The 20,879-nt window shown below is 41.9% G+C and overlaps 2 protein-coding genes across 3 annotated transcripts; both read right to left on the bottom strand.

The window, feature by feature from the left end:
* Positions 1 to 626: 626 nt before the first annotated feature.
* On the bottom strand, positions 627 to 7,112 carry CETN3 (centrin 3). 2 transcript variants are annotated; one of them, XM_083404449.1, is made up of 5 exons: positions 6,986 to 7,112; positions 5,000 to 5,135; positions 2,815 to 2,929; positions 1,759 to 1,950; positions 627 to 1,037 (listed from the first exon to the last, which is right to left on the bottom strand). In XM_083404449.1, exons 1-5 carry the CDS (start codon positions 6,991 to 6,993, stop codon positions 994 to 996), a joined length of 495 nt encoding a protein of 164 aa, XP_083260575.1. In that variant the 5' UTR covers positions 6,994 to 7,112; the 3' UTR covers positions 627 to 993. The 2 variants fall into 2 exon arrangements, with proteins under 2 accessions (XP_083260575.1, XP_083260574.1); XM_083404448.1 differs by lacking the exon at positions 6,986 to 7,112 and adding an exon at positions 6,759 to 6,951.
* A 2,918-nt stretch (positions 7,113 to 10,030) lies between these two features.
* Positions 10,031 to 20,874, bottom strand: MBLAC2 (metallo-beta-lactamase domain containing 2). Its single transcript, XM_083404343.1, has 2 exons — positions 20,157 to 20,874; positions 10,031 to 13,694 (listed from the first exon to the last, which is right to left on the bottom strand). The coding sequence occupies exons 1-2, from the start codon at positions 20,632 to 20,634 to the stop codon at positions 13,309 to 13,311; spliced, it is 864 nt and encodes a 287-aa protein (XP_083260469.1). The 5' UTR covers positions 20,635 to 20,874; the 3' UTR covers positions 10,031 to 13,308.
* Between the last annotated feature and the right edge of the window lie 5 nt (positions 20,875 to 20,879).

Here is a 20,879-nt window from a genome sequence, read left to right as displayed (position 1 = left end):
AGTAATGGAACTCAGTTACTTTTCTATTTTACCTGGCTTAGCTGGACAGTTGAAGCCATTTCCCAGGGTGTGGCATGCTGACAGCTTCTAGGAGCCACAGGTGAAAGCTGAGTGCAGGATGGTGGACAAAGGACCCCAGAACCACATGACCCTTACCAGAGGTTCGACCCCTCCCCTAACACCTCATACACCCCAATGGTAGCTGATGGGTCTCAAACCCTCAGTGCGTTAGGGTCTTCCTCTGCATGTGAAGACAGGCAGTATTGAGCGGATGACAGCAATAGTGGGCCCAACAGTCAAGAAGGTGGTTACCGTACAGGCCATAGAGGAAAATGATGGGTAGGTGGGACTCATCAACCTGGGAAGGTAGCTCATCTAGGAGATGGTAAACTGATCCTAGAACTCTGCTGCCTTGCAGCTATACTCATTCATGAGAAAGGCTTTGGGAGTAAATCCCTTGGGGGAAAGGAGTGACACAAAATGTAATGCAATAAATAGTTTACAATTACTGCTGCACAACAAAAGCATAACCTAAAAGGCCAGATGTGATTTCACCACCAAATTAAGCAGTACAACAGCTGACAATTACAACCACATTCCATTTGGATTAAACACTCCAACAAGGGTTACAGAATATAAAAAGAATACTTTATTAAAATGGATGTCTGTTAAACTCTTATATAAAAACTAAGGCCACGGCTAATGCTAAAATAATGTCAACTTCAAAAGGTTTTATACTATGATTTAATTTAAAATTCTTATACAAAGCTATTTTACAAATGAGTACTCAAACGTAACACTGCTTAATCTAAAATTTAATGATATAAAATATCAACCTCTTAGTACATAGATTTTGTGTTTCTTTTGGTCCTTTGAGGAAAATTATTTTTTGCATGGCTCCTGCTACAGAAATTAACAGAAAGGTGGCAGCTTCAATGCTGAAAGCCGATAATCCTTCCTTTTTGTGCCAAGTTCATTTCTTTTCTTGTACCATTAAACATCTCCAGTCATGATGGCAATAAATTCTTCCTGGTTGACTGAAAAAAACCGAAGAAAACAGGTAAGTATTGACTGCATATCTTACTTGAAAGCTTTTATCAATCAAATAAGCTCCTTCTAGCAGTCTGAAGGAGGCTAAATACTGAAATTCTCTCAAAAATATTAAAGCAAATTAACATTCATTTGGAAAGTCTGTAGTGGACCCTTTTGAAGGATTAACTTGGTATGAAATCCTCAGAGCAGGCAATTATCGAACGAAATTAAAATAATTTAACTTTACTAAAACAGACTAGTTGGTAATTGCTTACATATAAATATATATATATCTGCTGCTATCATTTCATGCTGCATATTGCTGCAAGCCCCAAATCCTCTAGGCCTTGTCTTCTAAATTTGAAGGTACACTTAAATTTCTTGATTTCTGAAGAAGATTCTATAGTTATTTTTTAGTGACTTATATTGCAGATTCAACAGCATTGTAGGCAGACAATAATTCACCCCAGTTTTATTTATTCATTGCAAAATAACAGAAGAGGCCAATACATTCATGTATAACCTATGGCATATAATTTCATACTTTAATAGGGAAAAACTGAATTTCATTCCCAGATCCATGGGTAGTTTGTAGGATTACATTTTCTGGAGAGAAAATCAGTCACTTGCTTGACCATAAAATCATCACACACAAAACAAATTCAATGCACTATTTCTATATCATATTTATGATTAGCACATGAACACAGCATTTTTAGAACTTACTTTCTCCATCACCATCTTTATCAAATTCTTCAATCATTGCCCGAAGTTCTTCATCAGTCATGTTTTCCCCAAGTTCTCTAGCTACACGGCGCAGGTTTCTCAGGCTTATTTTACCCGAATCATCATCATCAAACAATTTAAATGCCTTGAGTATCTCTTCATGAGGATTTCTCTCAAGTATCCAGTCTGTCACTAAAATGAAAACAATTGGGAGATCTGGTCTATTTCTATGAAATTACCTCTACTTCTGTTGGTGAAAAAATAATAATTCTGCATTGAAATGCTCTAACTCTATTCCAAGCCCTCAGGTTTCTGACCCAAAGAATTTAAAAGATTAGCTTTCATAATCTACCTAAAGAGGCGGGGGGGGGCGGGGATTGTACGTACATTTAATAACCTCAACTGCATGGATTTGAACTCCACATAGGAAGTGAATATATGGAAAATGTCACAACTTACTGAATACTTAGCAAGGTAACCGAGTAGTTATACTTCATTTCTGCAGAAAACCTACTCTCTCTTTTGATCTTTCTATAGCAACAGCAAATATTGTGGGAATCTTCTACATACGGCTGCCAAAGATAAATACAAAAATTGCCCCAACATAATAATTACTTTTTCATAGTCCAATAGGTGTTTTTTTTTAAAAAAAAGTTGTGGGTACGGAATAAAAAAATAAATTAGTTTTAAAAGGAGATACTGGGGGAAAATAGCAGGACATGAAAAACTATGGAATGCTAGTAAAGTTTAAGGTTATCTATCCCCTTTGTTCAGTTTCGTAACTACTGGCAGATAAAGGTGGGGTAGAAGAGAAGAAAGTGCATGCAGAGGGTCAAAGCAAAATTTTGATAGTTCTTTATTTATTTATTTATTTATTCATTCATTTATTTATTTTTGGGGGGACACACAATGCTGTAAACATTAAAAGGCTCATCTGTTATCCCCGATACATTTGCATACCCATCCATTAAGAATCAGACCAGATATATTTCCAGCTATCAATTATTGTCAAATTTTCCTCCTGTCAACAATACATGTTTAAAATCCAACACTCACCAACTTCATTAAAATCTTCAAAGGTGATTTTCCCAGTTCCTTCCCGATCATAATCTTTAAGTATCTTTAGCACATCTGCTTTTTTCACATCAAAACCTAAGGCTCTCATTGCCACCTTTTGGGAAAAGACAGAAATGCAACAATGTTGACTCACAAATCATTTATTCATCGTAGTTCATACTGACTGCAATAGCAAGTTGATGTTAATAAATGACATTTTTACTAACATGAGAATTTCCTAGATGATAGTAAAGAAAAAAAAATCCTAGGTAGATGTATGGGATTGTAAAGATAAAACTTCCAAATGGTTAAACATTTCTGAAAGTCTGACTACTTTTCCACAAATGCCTGGAGGACAAAAAAATTGGAGTTTGTACAGTTTTAAGTACTTGGCTGGCTGGGGGGGGGGGGGGGACAGAACATGATTGCTGTACCCAAGCTGACACATCTGGCGTCCAGAGTGGGAGAAGCAATACTGCCCTCTTGGCAGCAAACAGGACATTACCAAGAGGCTCCTGCAACACTGCAGAGATCTCTTGAACAATCTCAGATTCCTGAGCAAAATGGGTGCTCTGAAGCCAAGCCAAACAGCACTCTGCACATCATTTATGGATCTATATTTACTGATCTGGCATGCTCTGGTCCATGGGGTCACGAAGAGTCGGACACAACTAAATGACTAAACAACAACAACAACATTTCCTGATCTCTAGCCAAGAAGCGTCTGGTGCCTCCAAAAGCAGCACCTGAAGTGCTACTTTGATAAATGAGAGTTAACGTGATCCTGTGATCCCACAGGAGCCACTATGGTGATTTCCTGTTTTTTGGGTGGAGGTTTACCAGTGGAGGGAGACAAAGGTAACTCTCTTGCTATACCTTTGGCCTTGCCAGCACTTTTTCAGGAGAGCAGGAGTGATCAAGCCAATGCTGAAGGAGCATAATATTTTTTTCTATGCTACTGCTGGAGTTAATGGAGAGAACTGGGTGCACCCGCAGATTACCAACTTGCCGTCCTTGTTTAACCTCTTGTTTACTGACATTACAAAATAAGCATGCTGACTGAGTAGAAATGTATTAGTTTGTGCTGTCAGTATCCTAAACAGCTCAGCAACAACTTCTATCTCTCCAAGTTCCAAAAGTGAATTTTTGTGAGAAAAGAACAAGAAAAAAAAAGCTCTATGAAAAAGACACTCTGGGATGGCAACCAGATGGAATAAATTTCCCACCCATGCTGCCTTTGGCTCTTACAAAATGAGAGCCGAAGATTTGACAATATGACATTTTGAAAATTATGTTTATTATATCAAGGCTGCATGGGATTAAGCCTTACTGAAATCATGGAGACTTTCCTCAGAGCAAACAAGTTTAACACCACTGACATCAAGGTTCTTAGAACATTAATATATTGCACGTAACTCCACATAGCAGCCTTAAGATGTTTCTGACAAAGAGAAACAGGCTATGATGGTATCACGTATACCATACCACAATGCTAAAATTCTAGATCTATAGTTTCCTCTGGAATGCAGATCTATGTTAACTATAAGCACCAAGGGGAATGCATCTTTCCTAGTATTTACTTTTAAGTGCTTCTGCCTTATGGCTGGTTTAAACATCATAGAAACAGATAGCAAACATTAAAAACACCAATTCAAGAGCTGCTGCAGTGAAGTTGCTAAAGTGTGAGCTATAAAACTAGTTCAAACCTCACTACATGCAAACCACTTCCTTACAATCTCAGCCTCCTCTACACTATGAAGGCAATACTAGCCTATCTCATAGGAAGGTTGCAAAGATTACTAATATTGTATACTGTATACTTACTGAATATTCAGCAAGTGCTATATACCGTATTTTTTGCACCATAACACTCACTTTTTTCCTCCTAAAAAGTAAGGGGAAATGTCTCTGCGTGTTATGGAGGGAATGCCTACGGGTGGCATGCCTACGGATTTTCCTCCTCTAAAAACTACGTGCGTGTTATGGTCGAGTGCGTGTTATAGAGCGAAAAATACGGTAAATGCTATTACACCACAGTTTTACTCTGTATCAGCCATCTTTGTTCATAGCATGTATACCACAGAAAAATGTGTCACAATATGTAGCTAACACGCCTTATAAGGATTATACAACACTGTACAATTATAAAGCAAAATATCAATAATTTTATAAGAAAATCAATTGCCTTCAGTTCATGATAATCTATAGCTCTGTCTTTATCTGTGTCAAACAACTCAAAAGCATCTTTAATTTCTTGCTTCTGTTCTTCAGTCAAGTCTCTTCTTTTCTTTCTCTTGGTTTTGTCAACAGGAAGCTCAGATCTAGAACATAAAGACAAATGTAGTCAGGTATGTTTTTTCTCTCTTAAAGAACACACAATTTTAGTTCTGTGGCATATCTTAGTGAGTAGGTATGCGTCACCTTGCTGATGAAGAAAACAGAATGAGAATTGATTTCATGAAATGTCCAGTCTTAGGTTTAAGATTTATGATGGATTCATAAACAACTGTATTTGGGCTAGGGCTGGTGTAGGCTTTGGCCCTCCAGATGTTGCTGAACTACCATTCCCATCAGCCCTGGCAAGCATGGCCAATTGCCAGGAATGAGGGGGGCTGTAGTTCTTCCAACATCTTGGAGGGCCAAATGTTTGCCACACTTGGACTAGAGACTACAATGACAAAACTGTATACTCCATCTGCCATCAAGACTCCCTTCTGCTCTTTTTAGTTCACCATTTCCCTGATATATGTATATTATATTCTTAAAATGGACTTCTGCATTCCTAAAGGCTACGGGAGTTCCTATACTGATTTAGTAAGGAAAGCACGGGTGCTGATGTTCGCACCTAAATGAACACAAAAAACCTGCTTTCTACAAAGTCAGACCATTAAACCATCTCGTTCTGAACTATGGTAGACTGCAGCTTTCCAAACTTCTCAGGCTGGTGACACACTTTTTAGACATGCATCATTTAGTGATGGCTCACTTGGTTAGAGCATGGTGCTGTATGGGACAGCTGCCTATTCCTGCATTGCTGGGGGTTGGACTAGATTACCCTCAGGGTCCCTTCCAACTCTTACTATTCTATGACACAGTAATTCAGTTTTACTAGCAAACCAGAGGTTAAACTAACCCCTTTCCAGCCCTGGTAAGGAGCACGGGAGCGTTTGCACGACACACGAACACATTGCAGCCAAGACACTAACGTGTTGCAACAGTTTGGAAAGCTCTGTTGGTAGAGGCTCTGCATGGCTTCAGAGATGGCATTCCCTGCCCTGCCTAGAAGATACCAAGAACCAATCTGGAAATGTGTGCAGGGAAGGCATTTGCTGCACCACTAAGCTATGGCTCTGTGCTCTGTAGTGGCAGCCCACTTCACCAAGGATCACTTCCTAACCTTTATGAAGATGGCCTGGAGCATCACAGCCCGAAAACTCAACTCTGTGCGTGCCCTCCTACATAAGGGTCTCTAGCTTTCACTCCATCTTTTAAGGTGAACGCTGGGCTGCTGCCTACCTATTCACCTTGGTTGCAAGCTTACATTATTCGATGGGCTAAAGTTGCTTAGATTATCAATCTAAATGGCATTAAATCACTTCCACAAGCAGCCTTGAGAACCTAAGCGGGGACACGCATTATTCTTCCTTCCTCTTCCCTCGCCTACAAGGTCCAAGGCAACTATCAACAAAACAACATGTAAGTAATGATGATGATAATAATAAATAATAATAATAAAAAGCTACCAAATGCTTTTGCGACGAGAGGGGGGGAAGGGGATGTCGCGCGCCACCCGGAGCCAGTGCGCACGCTCGCTGCGGCAAATATCGCGACAAGGCGGCTCGCGACGGTGGGGAGGGGGTGAAAAACACGTTGCGTTGCCATGGCAACAAGAAAGCAAAAAGCCCTTCGCTCGCGGCTTCCCTCCCTCCCGCCAAGGTACCAACCTCGCCACCAAATTCATTCTCCCAGCCCCACCCCTAAAAACCAGGAGGGAAGGGGGGCAGCGTGTCTCGGCTACTTTGACCACCGGAACCCGGAATCAAGAGGAACAACAGCCTTTCCCTGGAAAGCGGGGCGCGAAACCCGTTCCCTCCGACAACGCCGCTTCCCCTCTTCGGATTGCGAGCTTTAATTGGACCCCGCGAAGCGTCCCTCCCGCCCCGCCGCTCACAGCGCCATCGCAAGTGGCTAAGCCGCTTGTCAATCAAGTCCCAGGCGCGCCTCCCCGGTCTCCTGTTGAAAATTGGTGGGTACGCCGCCAACGTTTTACCCAGAAGGCGTTGCTGCTTATAGACGTCACAATGAAGCCGGGGAGAGGAACGTCGCGGCTCAGGGCAAATTGTCGCCGCGCTGATTGTTGACGTAATAAGAGCCCGCCCGTCCTAGAGTCTCATTGGCTGCAGCCTTGTAGCGCATCCTCCCTAGAATATGAATACGAAAGCAATAAAGTCGTTTTAGGAGGGACGAATCTGAACCTATCAGTCAAGGGCATTTTATACATTGGACAGAATTTAGTACTGAAAGCTTCATGCTCTGGAGGTCGCATATTTGAATGGCCTCACATAGAGAAGGCTCTGCTCACAGAAAATCAAAGCACACGGGAGCACCGTTCAAAATAGCCTTCTTGACATTAATACACACACCCTTCTCCTTTCTACGAATAGGGAGCTCTTTACACTCGAGTATGTCTTCACACAAGTCATTGCTGTACTGTACTGTACTATGGAATTGGCTATCACAAGGTAATAGTTATGGGCATAACATCACCAGGATTTGACAAAAGCATAAAAACTGAAGCCATCAATAGCTACTGGACAGTATATGTCTCTTCATTACATCCAGTACCTGGCCGTATACTCTTGACTGATAGCTGGTGAACATATGGGGGGGGGGGGGAACCTGACAGCATGAATTTGCTACATCAATGCATGCTTACTTTGCGATTGTTTGGAGGTCTCTGAAGTTGAAAAATAAGTCACTGTGATGCAAGGGCTTTCGACCTGGACCAGCCAAGATTTTGGATTTGGATACCTGAAGCCCACGGAGTGCATTTTGGTAAGTCACAAGCTTTCAGCCTAGTTTACCCCGTTTCTTCCCAATTTGGCAACAGAAAGACCCCATCAAGCATCAAGTATAATGTCCAAGATACAAGTAGTAATGGTATGTACAGCTCTATTCTGCTTTGGTCTGACCTCACCTGGCATACCATTTCCAGTTCTGGACACAACTGAAGGAGGCTACTGACAAACTACAACGTGAAGAAATGGTAAGGGCTTGGACCTCCATTCCTTTGTGAATAAAGATTAAGGGAGATAGGTATGTTTATCCTGGAGAAGGGGACGTTCAGAGCCAATACGTTTGGCAGTCTTCAACTATTGGGAGGCTGTCAAAGTGATGATGGGTCAATTTTGCTTTGTTACTCCAGAGCGTAGGACCCAAATCAACATGTTCAATTTACAAGGAAGAGAGTGTCAATTGAACATTAGGAAGAGCTTCCTGGTGGTATGAGCTGACAGGCATTAGAACAGGCTCCCCTGGAAGGTGATAGATTCTCTGATAGAGATTTTTAAGCAGAGTTGCTGCAGCAGTGCAATTACTACACTGGCAGGGGTTGGACTAGATGACATCTGAGGTACTCTAAGAGTAGAACTCCCAGGTCAGAACTGGCAACTCCCTCTCTCAGAGCCTTAAGGCACCTACCAGAGAAAAAACACAAAGATTACTTTTTACAGTTGAATGCAATCCTTCCTCCTCAGCATCTCTTTTCTCAGAACTTAGTTCTGCGCTTACACACTGTTTGAAATTGCAGCTTGTATTATTTTCATTTCTTGCCTCAATGTAGTTTTTTTTTAAAAAAAAGTTAAGCTCATCTGTTACAATATCTGAAGGCTATTCACGGAAATATCGTATTTTGAACTGAGTCATATCATATTTGTATATATACAACTAAACCAGCAGATGGCATCTCTTTTAAAAAAGTAATTGTTCAGTATATATTTGAAAGGACAGGAGAATCTTAGTATCTGAATAAAACTTTGTTCTATTTACTCACATTTTTTTCTCCAAGAGATTATTTTGTTTCTGTTTGAAAGTAAAAACAAAAATTCTAACTAGCTCCAGCCCATTACATTTTCAGACATAAGCTGTAAGGTAAAGGTAAAGGGATCCCTCACCATTAAGTCCAGTTGCAGATGACTTTGGGATTGCGGCGCTCATCTCACTATATAGGCCCAGGAACCCGTGTTTGTCCGCAGAAGCTTCTGGGTCATGTGGCCAGCATGACTAAGCCGCTTCTGGCGAACCAGAGCAGCGCATGGAAATGCCGTTTACCTTCCCGCCGGAGCAGTACCTATTTATCTACTTGCACTTTGACGTGCTTTCGAACTGCTAGGTTGGCAGGAGCAGCAACGGGAGCTCACCCTGTTGCGGGGATCAGCAAGTCCTAGGCTCTGTGGTTTAGACCACAGCGCCACCCGCGTTGTACATACATAATACATAAGCTGTATTGTAAATTACTGCAAAACTCAAGAAACTTGTAACTTCCTAAACACTGAAAACACCATTCACCTCTCCCTTTATCCCTTTTTATGAGAAATGTGAACGTGTTGAGCTTGTGTTTTTCACTCAGAATTTATTTGTGAACCTCTCTTCTCCTACAATTTACTCTAGGCACAAACTTTTTTATTCCTTTTGCATTATGCTCTTACATGGGTGAGCAACCTCAGGCTTATTTAAACAGTTATCTACAAAGAACACAGAAAAAGCACCACAGAATATAACTGGAAGGAATCCAGATACAAAGGGAGATGTGTTCATAAGTGGTGTAAATAGCATAGTGCCTCGGAACACAAGTCCTCAATCTCAGTTAGCGTGGGTGAGATATTAGCTGAATCAGCTATAATAAACACAATGAAAGCATTTTCTGCGGCATTAGAGCAAGATGTAGGATGTAATGGTTTTATGCTCCAAAATAATCCCAAGAAATTATGTTCTCATTTTCACAAAAGGATTTGGGCATTTCCGCAAGGAACCCTTTCAACTTTCAAAAGCCCACCCCACCCCACACACATAAAAACCTATTTCAGAGTGATGGCAGCTGTTATGGCCTGGCTATCAGACCAGTACCATTTGGCATCATCCATTCCATCTCTCAAAAGCAACACATGTAACTTTCTCCTTTGGTTGGGTTAAAGATGAAATGATCACTGGAGAGCTGTTTTGTGTCATAATTCTTTTATTATCAATACCTATGATAAAATAATATACAATTTCCCCTTGAAAACAGTGGCACATTAGTAAAGTTTCATCAGTAGACAGAACAATGCATTACAACTTTTTAAAATGCTTTTAAATTGCATTTTACAGCACAATCCATGACTTGCTTAGGTAAAAACAGTTGAATCAACAACATATCATTGCCTTAACTCCAAGAACATTGTTGAACAGAATTGCATTTTAAGCCTTTGTAAATACTGAATCCAGAGGGGATGTTAAGAGAATGTTTACAAATAAAGCAATAGTAAATGTATCATACTCTGTAATATTTAAAGTGAACACATATATTTTGTTATTTTTAAAGGCATTACAATAATTAATGATAAAGGTCTTTCAATAAATTCATTCAGAAATACACAAGGTTTTAGAATATAAAAATAATTAAGATAAAAGATAAGATTATATATTTTCACTCTAAGGTTGTACTTTACTAACCAAAGCCAAGTGCGACTTACTTCTAAGTCAGCGAAGACTAGCCTGTGGTCCCCCAGATGACGTTAAACTCCAGCTCCCAGCAGCCTCATTCAGCTTGGCCAATAATTAGGGATGATGGAAGTTGTAGTTCAGCAATATATGGAGGGCCACAGGTTAGCCACCCCTGTTCTAAGTTAAAGCTCTGACTCAGGCTTATGAAGAATAAAGACTCAATGAACTGAGTGGAACTTGCTTTTGAGTAAACACATGCTTGGGGAGAGTTTCACAGCCTGATTCCTATTTGACTACATTTCCCGAGAACTACTTAAGACTTCAGAAGATAATCTGGCTTTGTGAGCATTGAAATAGGACAGAAATGTCCCATCTTATAGAACAAAAATGTACCAACAGAACTGTTCCAAGAGCAGAAACTCAGATCAGTTCTTAAGAGTAGTCTAACCTTTGGCAATCACAGTATTCCTTAGCTAAATTCTTCCCAGAGTGAGCTGTCTAGTATGTGTCACTCACAGTAAGGCATTTGGAAAAGAACTTTCAAGACACTGAGAAGGTGGGTAGGAAAGAAGGAATAGAGGCTTTAGGCAGTTTGCTTTAACTCTGGGAAAAACATCACCATTAATGCCTCAAAATCACTAGCACCTCAGCAGTATTCTACTGTCAGCAGTGTTCTACTGTTCACCTCAGTAGAACAGAATGATTTTGTAGCAGTTTATTCCAAAAGGTGCACATTTCTACAAAATGAACAAGGTACCAGTCTCAAGTTGGCTGCAAATTGAAGTAGGAACCAGGTTAGCCTTAGCTGTGCTTAAATATTGCTGCTGACACAATGCTTAGCAGCAGTTAAAACAGGAGGGAATTCACTTGAGAAGGAAATGGGTAGGCAGCGGCATCAAGTTGGGCCCCAGACTGTGGATGCCCAGCACGCACACCACAACACTGTGATGTCAAGGTGTGACATGATGTCACAACCCCGCAGCACTGGAGCACCAAAGGTAAGGTGGCGACTGGCAGTAGGTGGTGGCCAGGCACCCACAGCAAAAGTTTTGTGGGAACTGGAGTTGGCACCACTGCAAGTAGGAGTGAATGATCCGGCAACCCATTCCTAATCGCTTGACCAGTCAAGAGGGCCTCTCCATTATACCTGCACTAGTCTTCAACCTGATTAGTTTTGTATTTGCTAATTTTTAGATTAATATCTTGTAAAGTTGCAAGCTCATGGGTGCCTTTTCTCCCTAGCATTAAAAGGTATCAAATTAGTGGCTTTGGCTGTTAATAAACGGTATTTCCAAAGCCAATAGCCAAAGTGAAGCAGTCTGAAACATTATATATTTCTCCATTTGTTTGGTGAAAGCTTCAAACAAGATAAGGGCTAAAAGAAATTGCTAACCTCATTTCTAAGCGGTCATTCACCAGCAAGTCTGATCTTCCTGTTTACTGTTGTGCTTTAGTCTACAACAGGAAATAGGCACTGTTAACATTTAAAGAATTAACTACATCCACCTATCCACCCTTGAGGGCTAAAGTGCTGATTACACTGGGGTCAAGCTCTGTATGTGCAGTACTCTTTGATGTATGGGAAATATGACGCAATAAAGTCGCAAAAGGATAAAAAATTAATTTTGTGTGACAGCCACAACCCGAAGCTGTTCACTGTTCTGACAAGACAAGGGGCACTGCTAATATCCTTCCTATCGATTTCATTTCAGTGCCATAGTTACAAGATAAAAACCTGTCTTCGCACAATAAATTGGTAACACCCCAGAGGGCTGCACAGGATTTTTATACTGGAAAAGTACAAACAACAGACAAGGAATTTTTGTCAAGTTGCTTGAAAGTAAACATTACGGAAAATGGAAAAAGAAACAAAAGAAGAAGAATGACATTTGTAGGTTGCAAAGCTACTACTTGAAGTCCTAACTACACCTGTAATGTGAAAAGAACCACATATGACTCTAGAGCTGTAGCTTTTTGGCAGCTATCTCCCCCAAAAATTCAATTTACTCTCTCCTGAGACCCAATTTATTCTCTACAATCCACAAAACAATTTGCAACACACAAGTGTTTCTACAGCTGCTATACAGAAGAAACCAAAGATGATCACGGGTGTGTGCATTATATTTAAAATTATCCGACGGAATCTTTTAACAGTCACGTACTCATACATACACCATTAGTCACATTTAAAGAGCAAGCAATACACTTGAAATATTCACTTACATTTCATTTTAGAAACAATAGTCAAATGCAACACACTTAATTCAAGAAGAGTAACAACTTAGGGTGCAGTGCTTTATATTAACATTTGGTAATAACTTCAGGTTAAATTCACCCCATACAATAAAAATGAAGTTATTGGTACTTTTATCTTAGTGCATGTAATGAGACAGTGGAATGTTATGACCACCCTACCCCCACTACAGCTTATAATAATTTTCAACCATTTAAAATCTACTTTCAACACATATCCCTAACTCAAGATGTCATCAATAAAGTTTGACACGGGTGCAAAACTTTTCATTTAGCATATATATGTTTCAAAATACAAAACAACAAATTTAGAACATCTGTCAAACAGTACTCAACGTATGTGCAAACCTGCCTTGAAAAAATAGAAGGAAAATTAGTAGCTTTGCCACAGCTACTAGTTTATACTGGTATTTTTTTAAAGTAGAAATTAAGTAGATAAAAATAAGAATCTTTATGGCTTATCAGCCAGCTTTTCCTTTAAATAAACTTACATATGCCATCGGGTTTTACAATAATAATATTATTATTAAACAAGTTACACTATGAAGTTGTTCTGGAATTTGTGGCCCGGAGTGCTAGGCTTGCAATCGATCTGACTGCGCATGTAGAAACTTTGTGGCACACACCAGCATTAGAAATGTAGTTGGAAGCCAAACGATAGAGCTGTTCAGCTCCAAATGTGTTAAAATGCCCCGGAAGGACTTTCTCTACAAGACCTCTATTCACTAAGTCTATCAGTCGCTGGCAGGATGTAACGTAGTCATTTATCCTGCTGTAGGGAAGCCAGTCAATCATTGATCCGTCATATACCACATCCCCACTGAACAATATCTTCCGTTCTCTGTCATGTAAGCAAATGCTTCCTCTTGAATGGCCAGGCATATGCATGACAGTGAGCTGTCTATCACCAAGGTGGATCACATCCCCTACAAACAAAGAACAAAATAATGTGGGGGGAAGGAATCGGACTTTGAAGCATGGTCACAAGAAACATATCACCAAATTTACTTCAGTTACAAAGGTTGAGCTCTCTGACAAACCTCAGCGTTAGAAGTGTTAATAGGAAGTCAAACAATGCATGCATGAACACCTTGCCTATTGGTCCAGCACCACTCCCTGTATTAGACAAGCAATACACCCCTATGCTAGTCTGCCCATATACTAAGAGCTGCAGGGAAGGCGCTGCTGGATGTCCCACCGCTAAGTAAGGCCCCTGGAATGATGGCGCAAGACAGTGCCTTCTCTGTGGTGGTGCTCCCTCTATGGAATCCCCTCCCCTCAAAGACTGGGCTGGGACTGATGTTACCTAACTTTCTAGTGCCAGTTAAAACTGTACCTCTTCCCCCAGGCCTGTGGAAGAAACTGACCCATTAAGCTTAGCGGTTATGTCGATTGCCCGCTGTAAAATATTTTCAATGGTATTTTAATTATGGGTTCAGATTTGTAGTATGAATTTTTAAATTGTTTTTAATGTAGAAATGCTTGTAAACTGCTTTGGGATGCTGTTAGATGAAGGGTGATTTTAAAATGAAATACAATAAATAAAAATATCCCCTTTCTAATAAATTTTGCACATGAACACACACATTCACAGCAAAGTTCTCAAATGATTTTTTGGCATGAAATTATTTTACCGTATCATCTGAAGTTTCTCATCTGAATGCACTAATGTGCATTATGTATGCTAATTAATTGGTGAAATTCAGTGCAAGTAAGTTCAAAGTGATACATTTTGGGGGTGTTTTTTTAATCTAACCTTCATATTTATGCAGATAGAACCTGAATTGGCTGCAAACACCCACAAAGTGGTCTTGTGTTCATGAAAGAAATGTCACTGAAATGTCAGCTCAGTGTATTGCAGCAGTAAAAAAGTTAAATTCAGCTTTAGGAATGAGACTGGAAAGTGAAACAACTAGCAGTATCATCTCATAACAGGATTGCCCATATAAAAAAATGTTGCATCCCAGAAAGGGCCCTGCTGAGCTGGAGGTACAAAAGGGGCATTTGAAATAATCACAGGGTGGGGTGGTAAATGACATTTTTGTCACAGAAAGGGGGGAGATGATAGCAGAGCTTTATAAAAGTGTGAAAAGAGCAAACACAGCTGCTAATTTTGTCAAAATAATAGAAGTTGTTATTATTTAACTATGTTTACTGGGAGACACTATGCAATCACCTCTAATAGAATTCACATGATGCTGCAATGGCCACAAGCTTAGGTGGGTTTAAGGCAGATCTGCCAGTGGCCTTTAGTCATAACAGCAAAGGGCCAAACTCACATTTCCAGATGTTTCATTTTCTTAAAAGCATCTTCAGGGACTCTTGGATTAAAAAAAAATGTTTAAAAAATATTATCTCCAATACAACCAACACACAAATATCAGAATACTGACACTGGGAGAGGCTTCCATTCCCAGCTGTCATTATTCCAATGGGGTGGGTGGACGTGTATACATACGTTTTTTTCTTCTTCTTGGTCATACAAGGAAGGGAGACAAAGTGGAACACTATCAAAGCTGAAACTTGCCTCTGGCTAGAGCAACAGAAGGTTCAAGTGAGTTCTCATCAAGCAATTCAGCAGAATAGTGCCTGAACTTTTGTCTTATCTACAGATCGGGGGAAATGCTGGGAATCTGCTGCACCAACTTAATGGCCCCAAACACTGGATGGCAAGCCCAGAATCTGGGCAAATCCCAAATAACCAGGCTATATGGCAACACATGTTTTTGCCAGTAATTAAATTTTAAAAATTTGTAGAATATTCTGAAATGTCTATCACTATAGTGAATTTTTACTGGCTGGTATCACTGGCTGGATTTTCTCAGCAATTAATACATTAGAATCATATTCTTCTCTTTTCACAGTACAGTATCAATGATAATTGATATGGGATGAACCAGAGGATAAGGGATAAAGTGCATAAAGCTGGGTTGCTACATTTCATAAATCCCATTAGATTTCAAATCTGTTCAATTTTGCAAATCTAGGCAATCAAAATTGCTGACAGGAAATCTCATAGTAACCATGTACTTTTTAAATATATAAACAAACACTTTAACTTCTGATGCAGTAATACTTTTAGTTGCTTGATATTAATTTCAGAATATTTCCAGTAGCTATTTGTTCTCAACTCAGAAGAAGACATCTTTTTGTCTAAGCAAAGGCTACAAACCTACCAGCACTGTAATCTGGAACCATGAACTTTTTCCTTGCTCTTCCCTTCCTTACATACCAGATTTATTTAGTCCAGAGATCTTTGTTGTATTCCAGATTTCCCCACTGTGTCCAAAATGGGGGAGTTTGGGATAATATCAGTTAACCGGGATATTAAGCTGGGACCTGACCTGGTTCTGGTTTAACATCCTGGTTAGTCAGCCAACATTAAGCCAAAGTTTCCTGTTTCAAATACATCAGGGAACTCTGTTCTAAAACTATCCTGGATATCTGGGCTGGTGCCTGGGCTGATGATAGGAACAGCAAGGAAAGAACATGCCTGTTTCTAACTTTATAATACATGGGTTTATAAATCTGGGTTCGTATGTGTAAAACAGGCCACTGAGTTTTCACCATAGTAAGGCTTTCTGTGTGAGAGCTAGCAAAAATAACATAATTCACTATTTCAGTAATGTTTACTTCAAATAACGTGATCTTATGATTGCATACTGAACTTGTGATCCCAGGAAATATATTTCAGAGAAGTTTTCCGGGATCTGACACTAACAGAAACTGTGTGCTCCATCTGGAAATGTGAGTGCATGGGATTATGATCTCATATCTCACTCTGACATCTTAATCAAATGGTCTTCTTGGACCTTAGCTGTGTTTTTCCTGTAAGCAAAGAGGCAAACTGGCAGGCTTATCACCTCCGAAAAGTCACCTCCCCATGAGAGAACAGTATACTCAGAATCCAATTTCATCTAGCTTCATCTAGATCAGAAAATAATATATTTGTTTCTTTTAGTCACCCCTTCTTAAGGACCCTGAAGACAAATCAGGATTCAATAATGAAATGTTACAACCGATAACCAATAGCTTACTTTAATGTTCTCCCAAACACTTTGCATTTTATATTTAATTGGCAAGAATGGTTAGCAGAACCGTTAATGTGACACTGTATACACCTAGATGCCCACATGTAGATATACTGTGACTGAGAACTTACTAAGCATGGACATGGTAATACGTACATCTGAACACTGCAAATACACTATTAAATATAACTTTAGGCACACACAGATACCTTATTTATTCCTGGCATCCCCGCCTCCCCTTTGGGGGAAATGGCTGTAGGGCAATAGTGCAGCACATCCTTTGCATGCAAAAGACCTCACGTTCAATTGCTGGCATCTCCAGGAAGGGCTGGGAAAGACCCAGCTAAAACCAGTGATTTGCTTCTAGTCAGTAAGTAGCCTGGTTCATACATAGCACCAAGCCAGGGATGAGAGCGCTTTTTAAGCCCAGTGGGTCAGATCTTTATCTTCTATCCAGCCCATGGGCCAATTCTGATAGGTGGTCAGTACCACCCACCTATCAATCATCAGGTGTCATAATATCAGCTGATCAATAGGTGGGTCACCCTGCCTAGTTGTCAAACTTGGCCTACAAGGGTGGGGTGGGTAGTCACCGTGATAGTTATGGGGAAGACAGGTCATGTCTTTACATTCCCCAAACCTGATGTCACATATGATGTCAGGTGTGGGGCAGTTGGGTGTGGTATGGCAATCACAGCCTCACTGGCAAAATAGGGAGGCAAGGTGGGCCAAATTTGGCCTGTGGACCATTAGTTCCCTGCCCTTACTATGGTTTATTTAGCAGACGAACCATTGTTTTCTGGCAACAAACCAACCATATTTGGGGGGGGGGGGGCTGTGGGTTTTTTTGCTTATCTGTTAGACAACTTGTGGTTTGCTGAACAAACCATGGCTTAGTATTATGTGCAAACACGGCAATACTGAGCTTGGTGGCCCAACAGCCCAAACTACAGCAAGGCAGCTTCATAAATTTCTATATAAAATTTGTAAGAAGACTGGAAGCCAAGTAACACTCTTTGTTCTTATGCTGTCTTCACCCAATGCTTGTTTAACTGGAGGGGAGGGGCAGAGGGGCCCTCAACACGTAGTTTTGGTGTCTGCATTCAAGCCAAAGCTCTGTCCTTTTGCTTCAGATTTGGCTTTAAAAACAAGCAAAGAGTCTGGATGGGAAACCGTTTTTTCAAGCCAATCGCCACACACCTCCATGGGTAACATTGGTAGTTGGGGCTGGAGGTAAAAGCAGGCAGAGCAACAGAGGGGACATTTTTTTTCTGTTTTTATTTATTTTCATGGTACAGAAGATAAATTTTGAGAAAAACAAGTATTACAACCGCAGACTGTTCAAAAAACAGAGTTTTCTACAGCCCCCTCAAACATCTCTGCATCCTCCATCCCTCCAAGCAAACAGCATTATGACACTTCAGGGATGTGGTCCAGCCAGGTCAAAGGACTTGATATGTCCTGAAGAGCTACATTCAGCTGCTGGGCCTGAGATTTTCCTACCCCAAGCCAGTCTAAAATAATAGATGCGATAGGGGTGGGGTTTGAAAAGACAGATGGAAAGGAGATCTGATTTGCCTTGTGTCACAAGGCTTCCCCATCCCTGCTATATAACATGTACATTTGAGAGGGGAAACCAAGCTAATTAATAGGACAGCTAGAGACAATAACATAATTGAACTGTAGTTAAGATATGAAATTGTATATCACAATGACTTGGGCTGCAATCCTCAGCATGCTTATTAGTAAACAAGCCCTACTAAGTACTGTAGGACTTACTTCTGAGTAAAGATGCACAGGACTGTTAGATTATTATCAGAGAGTGTTACTTTGGGGTAGTGCTTAAAAGGAATCGTAGAATTGTAGAGTTCTGTTTATCTGTTCTCTTTACTAATTAATTTAGGTCAATATGTATATATAAAGTAATATTTTATATAAAAATAGAATTGTACATGGACTGATGTATACCTGCTGAGAGAAAGCATGCCATAAACTAAGGCTGCGGCTTAGTTCCAACCCCACCCCGCAAGTGATAACCTCCAGTGTAGATTCTTATTCCTACATATATCTGCTGGCTAAGCTTGCATCTGCTACTGGGGATTTGTTTTTTCAAAACTCATTATGGATAGCAAAAACATCTACAAATGCCTAAGACCACCTCCTACGTATTTTTCAGGAGCTACTAGAAATGTCTCCACCCATACTCTCTCATTCACAGACACAGTGCATATTCATGCTGGTTTGCCCTTTTAAATATATCCACATGCGTGGATATTGCCAGATGCCCACAACTCCTGCATATATGGATGCTCAAACCTTAAAGGAGAAGATACCACACCCCACATTACACACACAGAGCGAGAGGGGCCACAAAATGAAGAGCAGGGTTATAAGATCTTTGGTTCTCTCTTTCCTTCCCTATAAAAAGGGAAAGGGTGGGCTACAGGCTTTTGCTTCTGTTTTATCAAGCATTTGAAAAAAGTCTCTACCCATTACAAAATCCATGTAAAACAAAAAACACTCCCTTTCCAACTCCTTTCTCCACCCTACGAGCAGTTCCATACCCCTGCTGCACGTTTTCTTTCCTAAGGCATCTCAAAGCCCATCAAGAGAAGCTATGCCTTTAGTTTATCCCAGAAATCTCCGTTCTCGAAGCTCAGAACTGCCCTTTTACACATCCGGAGAGGTGAAGCCAAAGAAGGAACAGCCCTGATTCTGCTCTCTCTGTATACATAGGTCCAGGGCATTAAAAAAAAACCCTCCCTTTACACATTCTCTTGTATACTGGAGCCGACGCCCCCGCCTGTCATTCTCCGCAACAGACCCCAAACACACATCCACCGCCAGCCCTGAGTATTTATGAAGCACCTATAGTAACATGAGCAATATAATTACATATAGAATGCAACGGACAATGTTAATATTCGTGACATACACAAGCACATTTGCTAACTATACACGAGAGGTGGAGACACTTGGGGCAATTCATACCACATAGACATTTGCCACTCCAACTGCCTTCGTTGCAAATAATGGGAAACTTTCTAACTAAGTTGAGGGGAATCGGTGCCATTCTGCAGGCACACCCGAGGCGAGGCCCGAGTCAAGCTGCTGCAATTCAAACCTGCCCGCCCGGCCCGCCTGCAGTCCCGCAAGTCCCAGACGGTTCCCTGGAGGGGTGAGATAAAGTCCCTCTGTGCATGGCCAGAGGTGCTTTTTCTTTCTTTCTTTTCCTTTTTTTCTCCACCCCGACGTCGTAGAGCCGCGCTCCGTCCTTCCAAAGAGGCCCCGGAGCCTGGCGTTGCCCCGGACGGGCGTTGGGCAGCCGATCGCCGCCCGCCGTGCTCCTTTACTCACCCTCCTGCAAGACGAGCGTGGGCTGCACGGGCCGCACGCGGAACTGGCGGGCGCTCCAGCCCGGGCTGGGCTGGCGCACGACCTCGCTGTCCGAGAGCCAAGTGACGGTCTCGTAGTTGTCGCCGCGGCGCAGCGCTCGGGCCTCGGCGCTGTGCACGGCCACCTCGTCGAACTGGTGCAGCCCGCCGGCGTGGTCGAAGTGCACATGGGTGGCCACGGCCAGCAGCGGCCTGGGGCGCCCGGCGGCGCCCTCGGGAGGGAGAAGCGCCTTCTCGTCGCCCTCGGCGCCCAGCAGCCCGGCCAAGCGCAGGTAGTCGGGGAGGCTGCGCAGCCCCAGGCCGGTGTCGATCACCACGTCCCGCTGCGAGCCGCGCACCAGCCAGATGTTGGCCCGGTTGCCCGACTCGTAGAAGCGCTCCTGGATCCAGTAGATGCCTCCGCCCAGGGACTTGTGCGCGAACCACTCCAGCGCCGACATCGCCGACGACGACGCAGCAGCCCCGACCTGCCGGGCCGCCTGCAGCGCCTCTCGCGCTGCGAGCCGAGCGCGGAGCTGGGGCGGAGCCCGAGAAGGAGGCGGGGACGGAGGCGCCTGAGCGGGACGTGCTCGGGCGAGCGAGCCAGCGAGCGAGAGGTCTCCGCCCCGTCCCTGCCCACTGCGGTAGCGCGGCGCCGGGCACGCGAGCAGGCGGGCCGGGGATGGCGGGCTGGGCGAGGCGAGGC

This window comes from Podarcis tiliguerta, assembly GCF_965153285.1.
Source record: "Podarcis tiliguerta genome assembly, chromosome: 11".
In the NCBI taxonomy this organism is placed as follows: Eukaryota; Metazoa; Chordata; class Lepidosauria; order Squamata; family Lacertidae; genus Podarcis; species Podarcis tiliguerta.
Note: the sequence above shows the minus strand (reverse complement) of the source record. Positions and strands in the feature narration are given on the sequence as shown.

Excerpts from the sequence above, each read along its gene's own strand:
- CETN3 (XM_083404448.1), bottom strand. Across the intron at positions 2,930-4,999 it reads TAGATTATCATGAACTGAAG|GTGGCAATGAGAGCCTTAGG; the intron begins GCAATTGATTTT and ends TTTTCCCAAAAG. Across the intron at positions 1,951-2,814 it reads TGAAGATTTTAATGAAGTTG|TGACAGACTGGATACTTGAG; the intron begins GTGAGTGTTGGA and ends TTTTCATTTTAG.
- MBLAC2 (XM_083404343.1), bottom strand. The coding sequence starts at position 20,634 with ATGTCGGCGCTGGAGTGGTTCGCGCACAAGTCCCTGGGCGGAGGCATC. Across the intron at positions 13,695-20,156 it reads CACGCTCGTCTTGCAGGAGG|GGGATGTGATCCACCTTGGT; the intron begins GTGAGTAAAGGA and ends CTTTGTTTGTAG.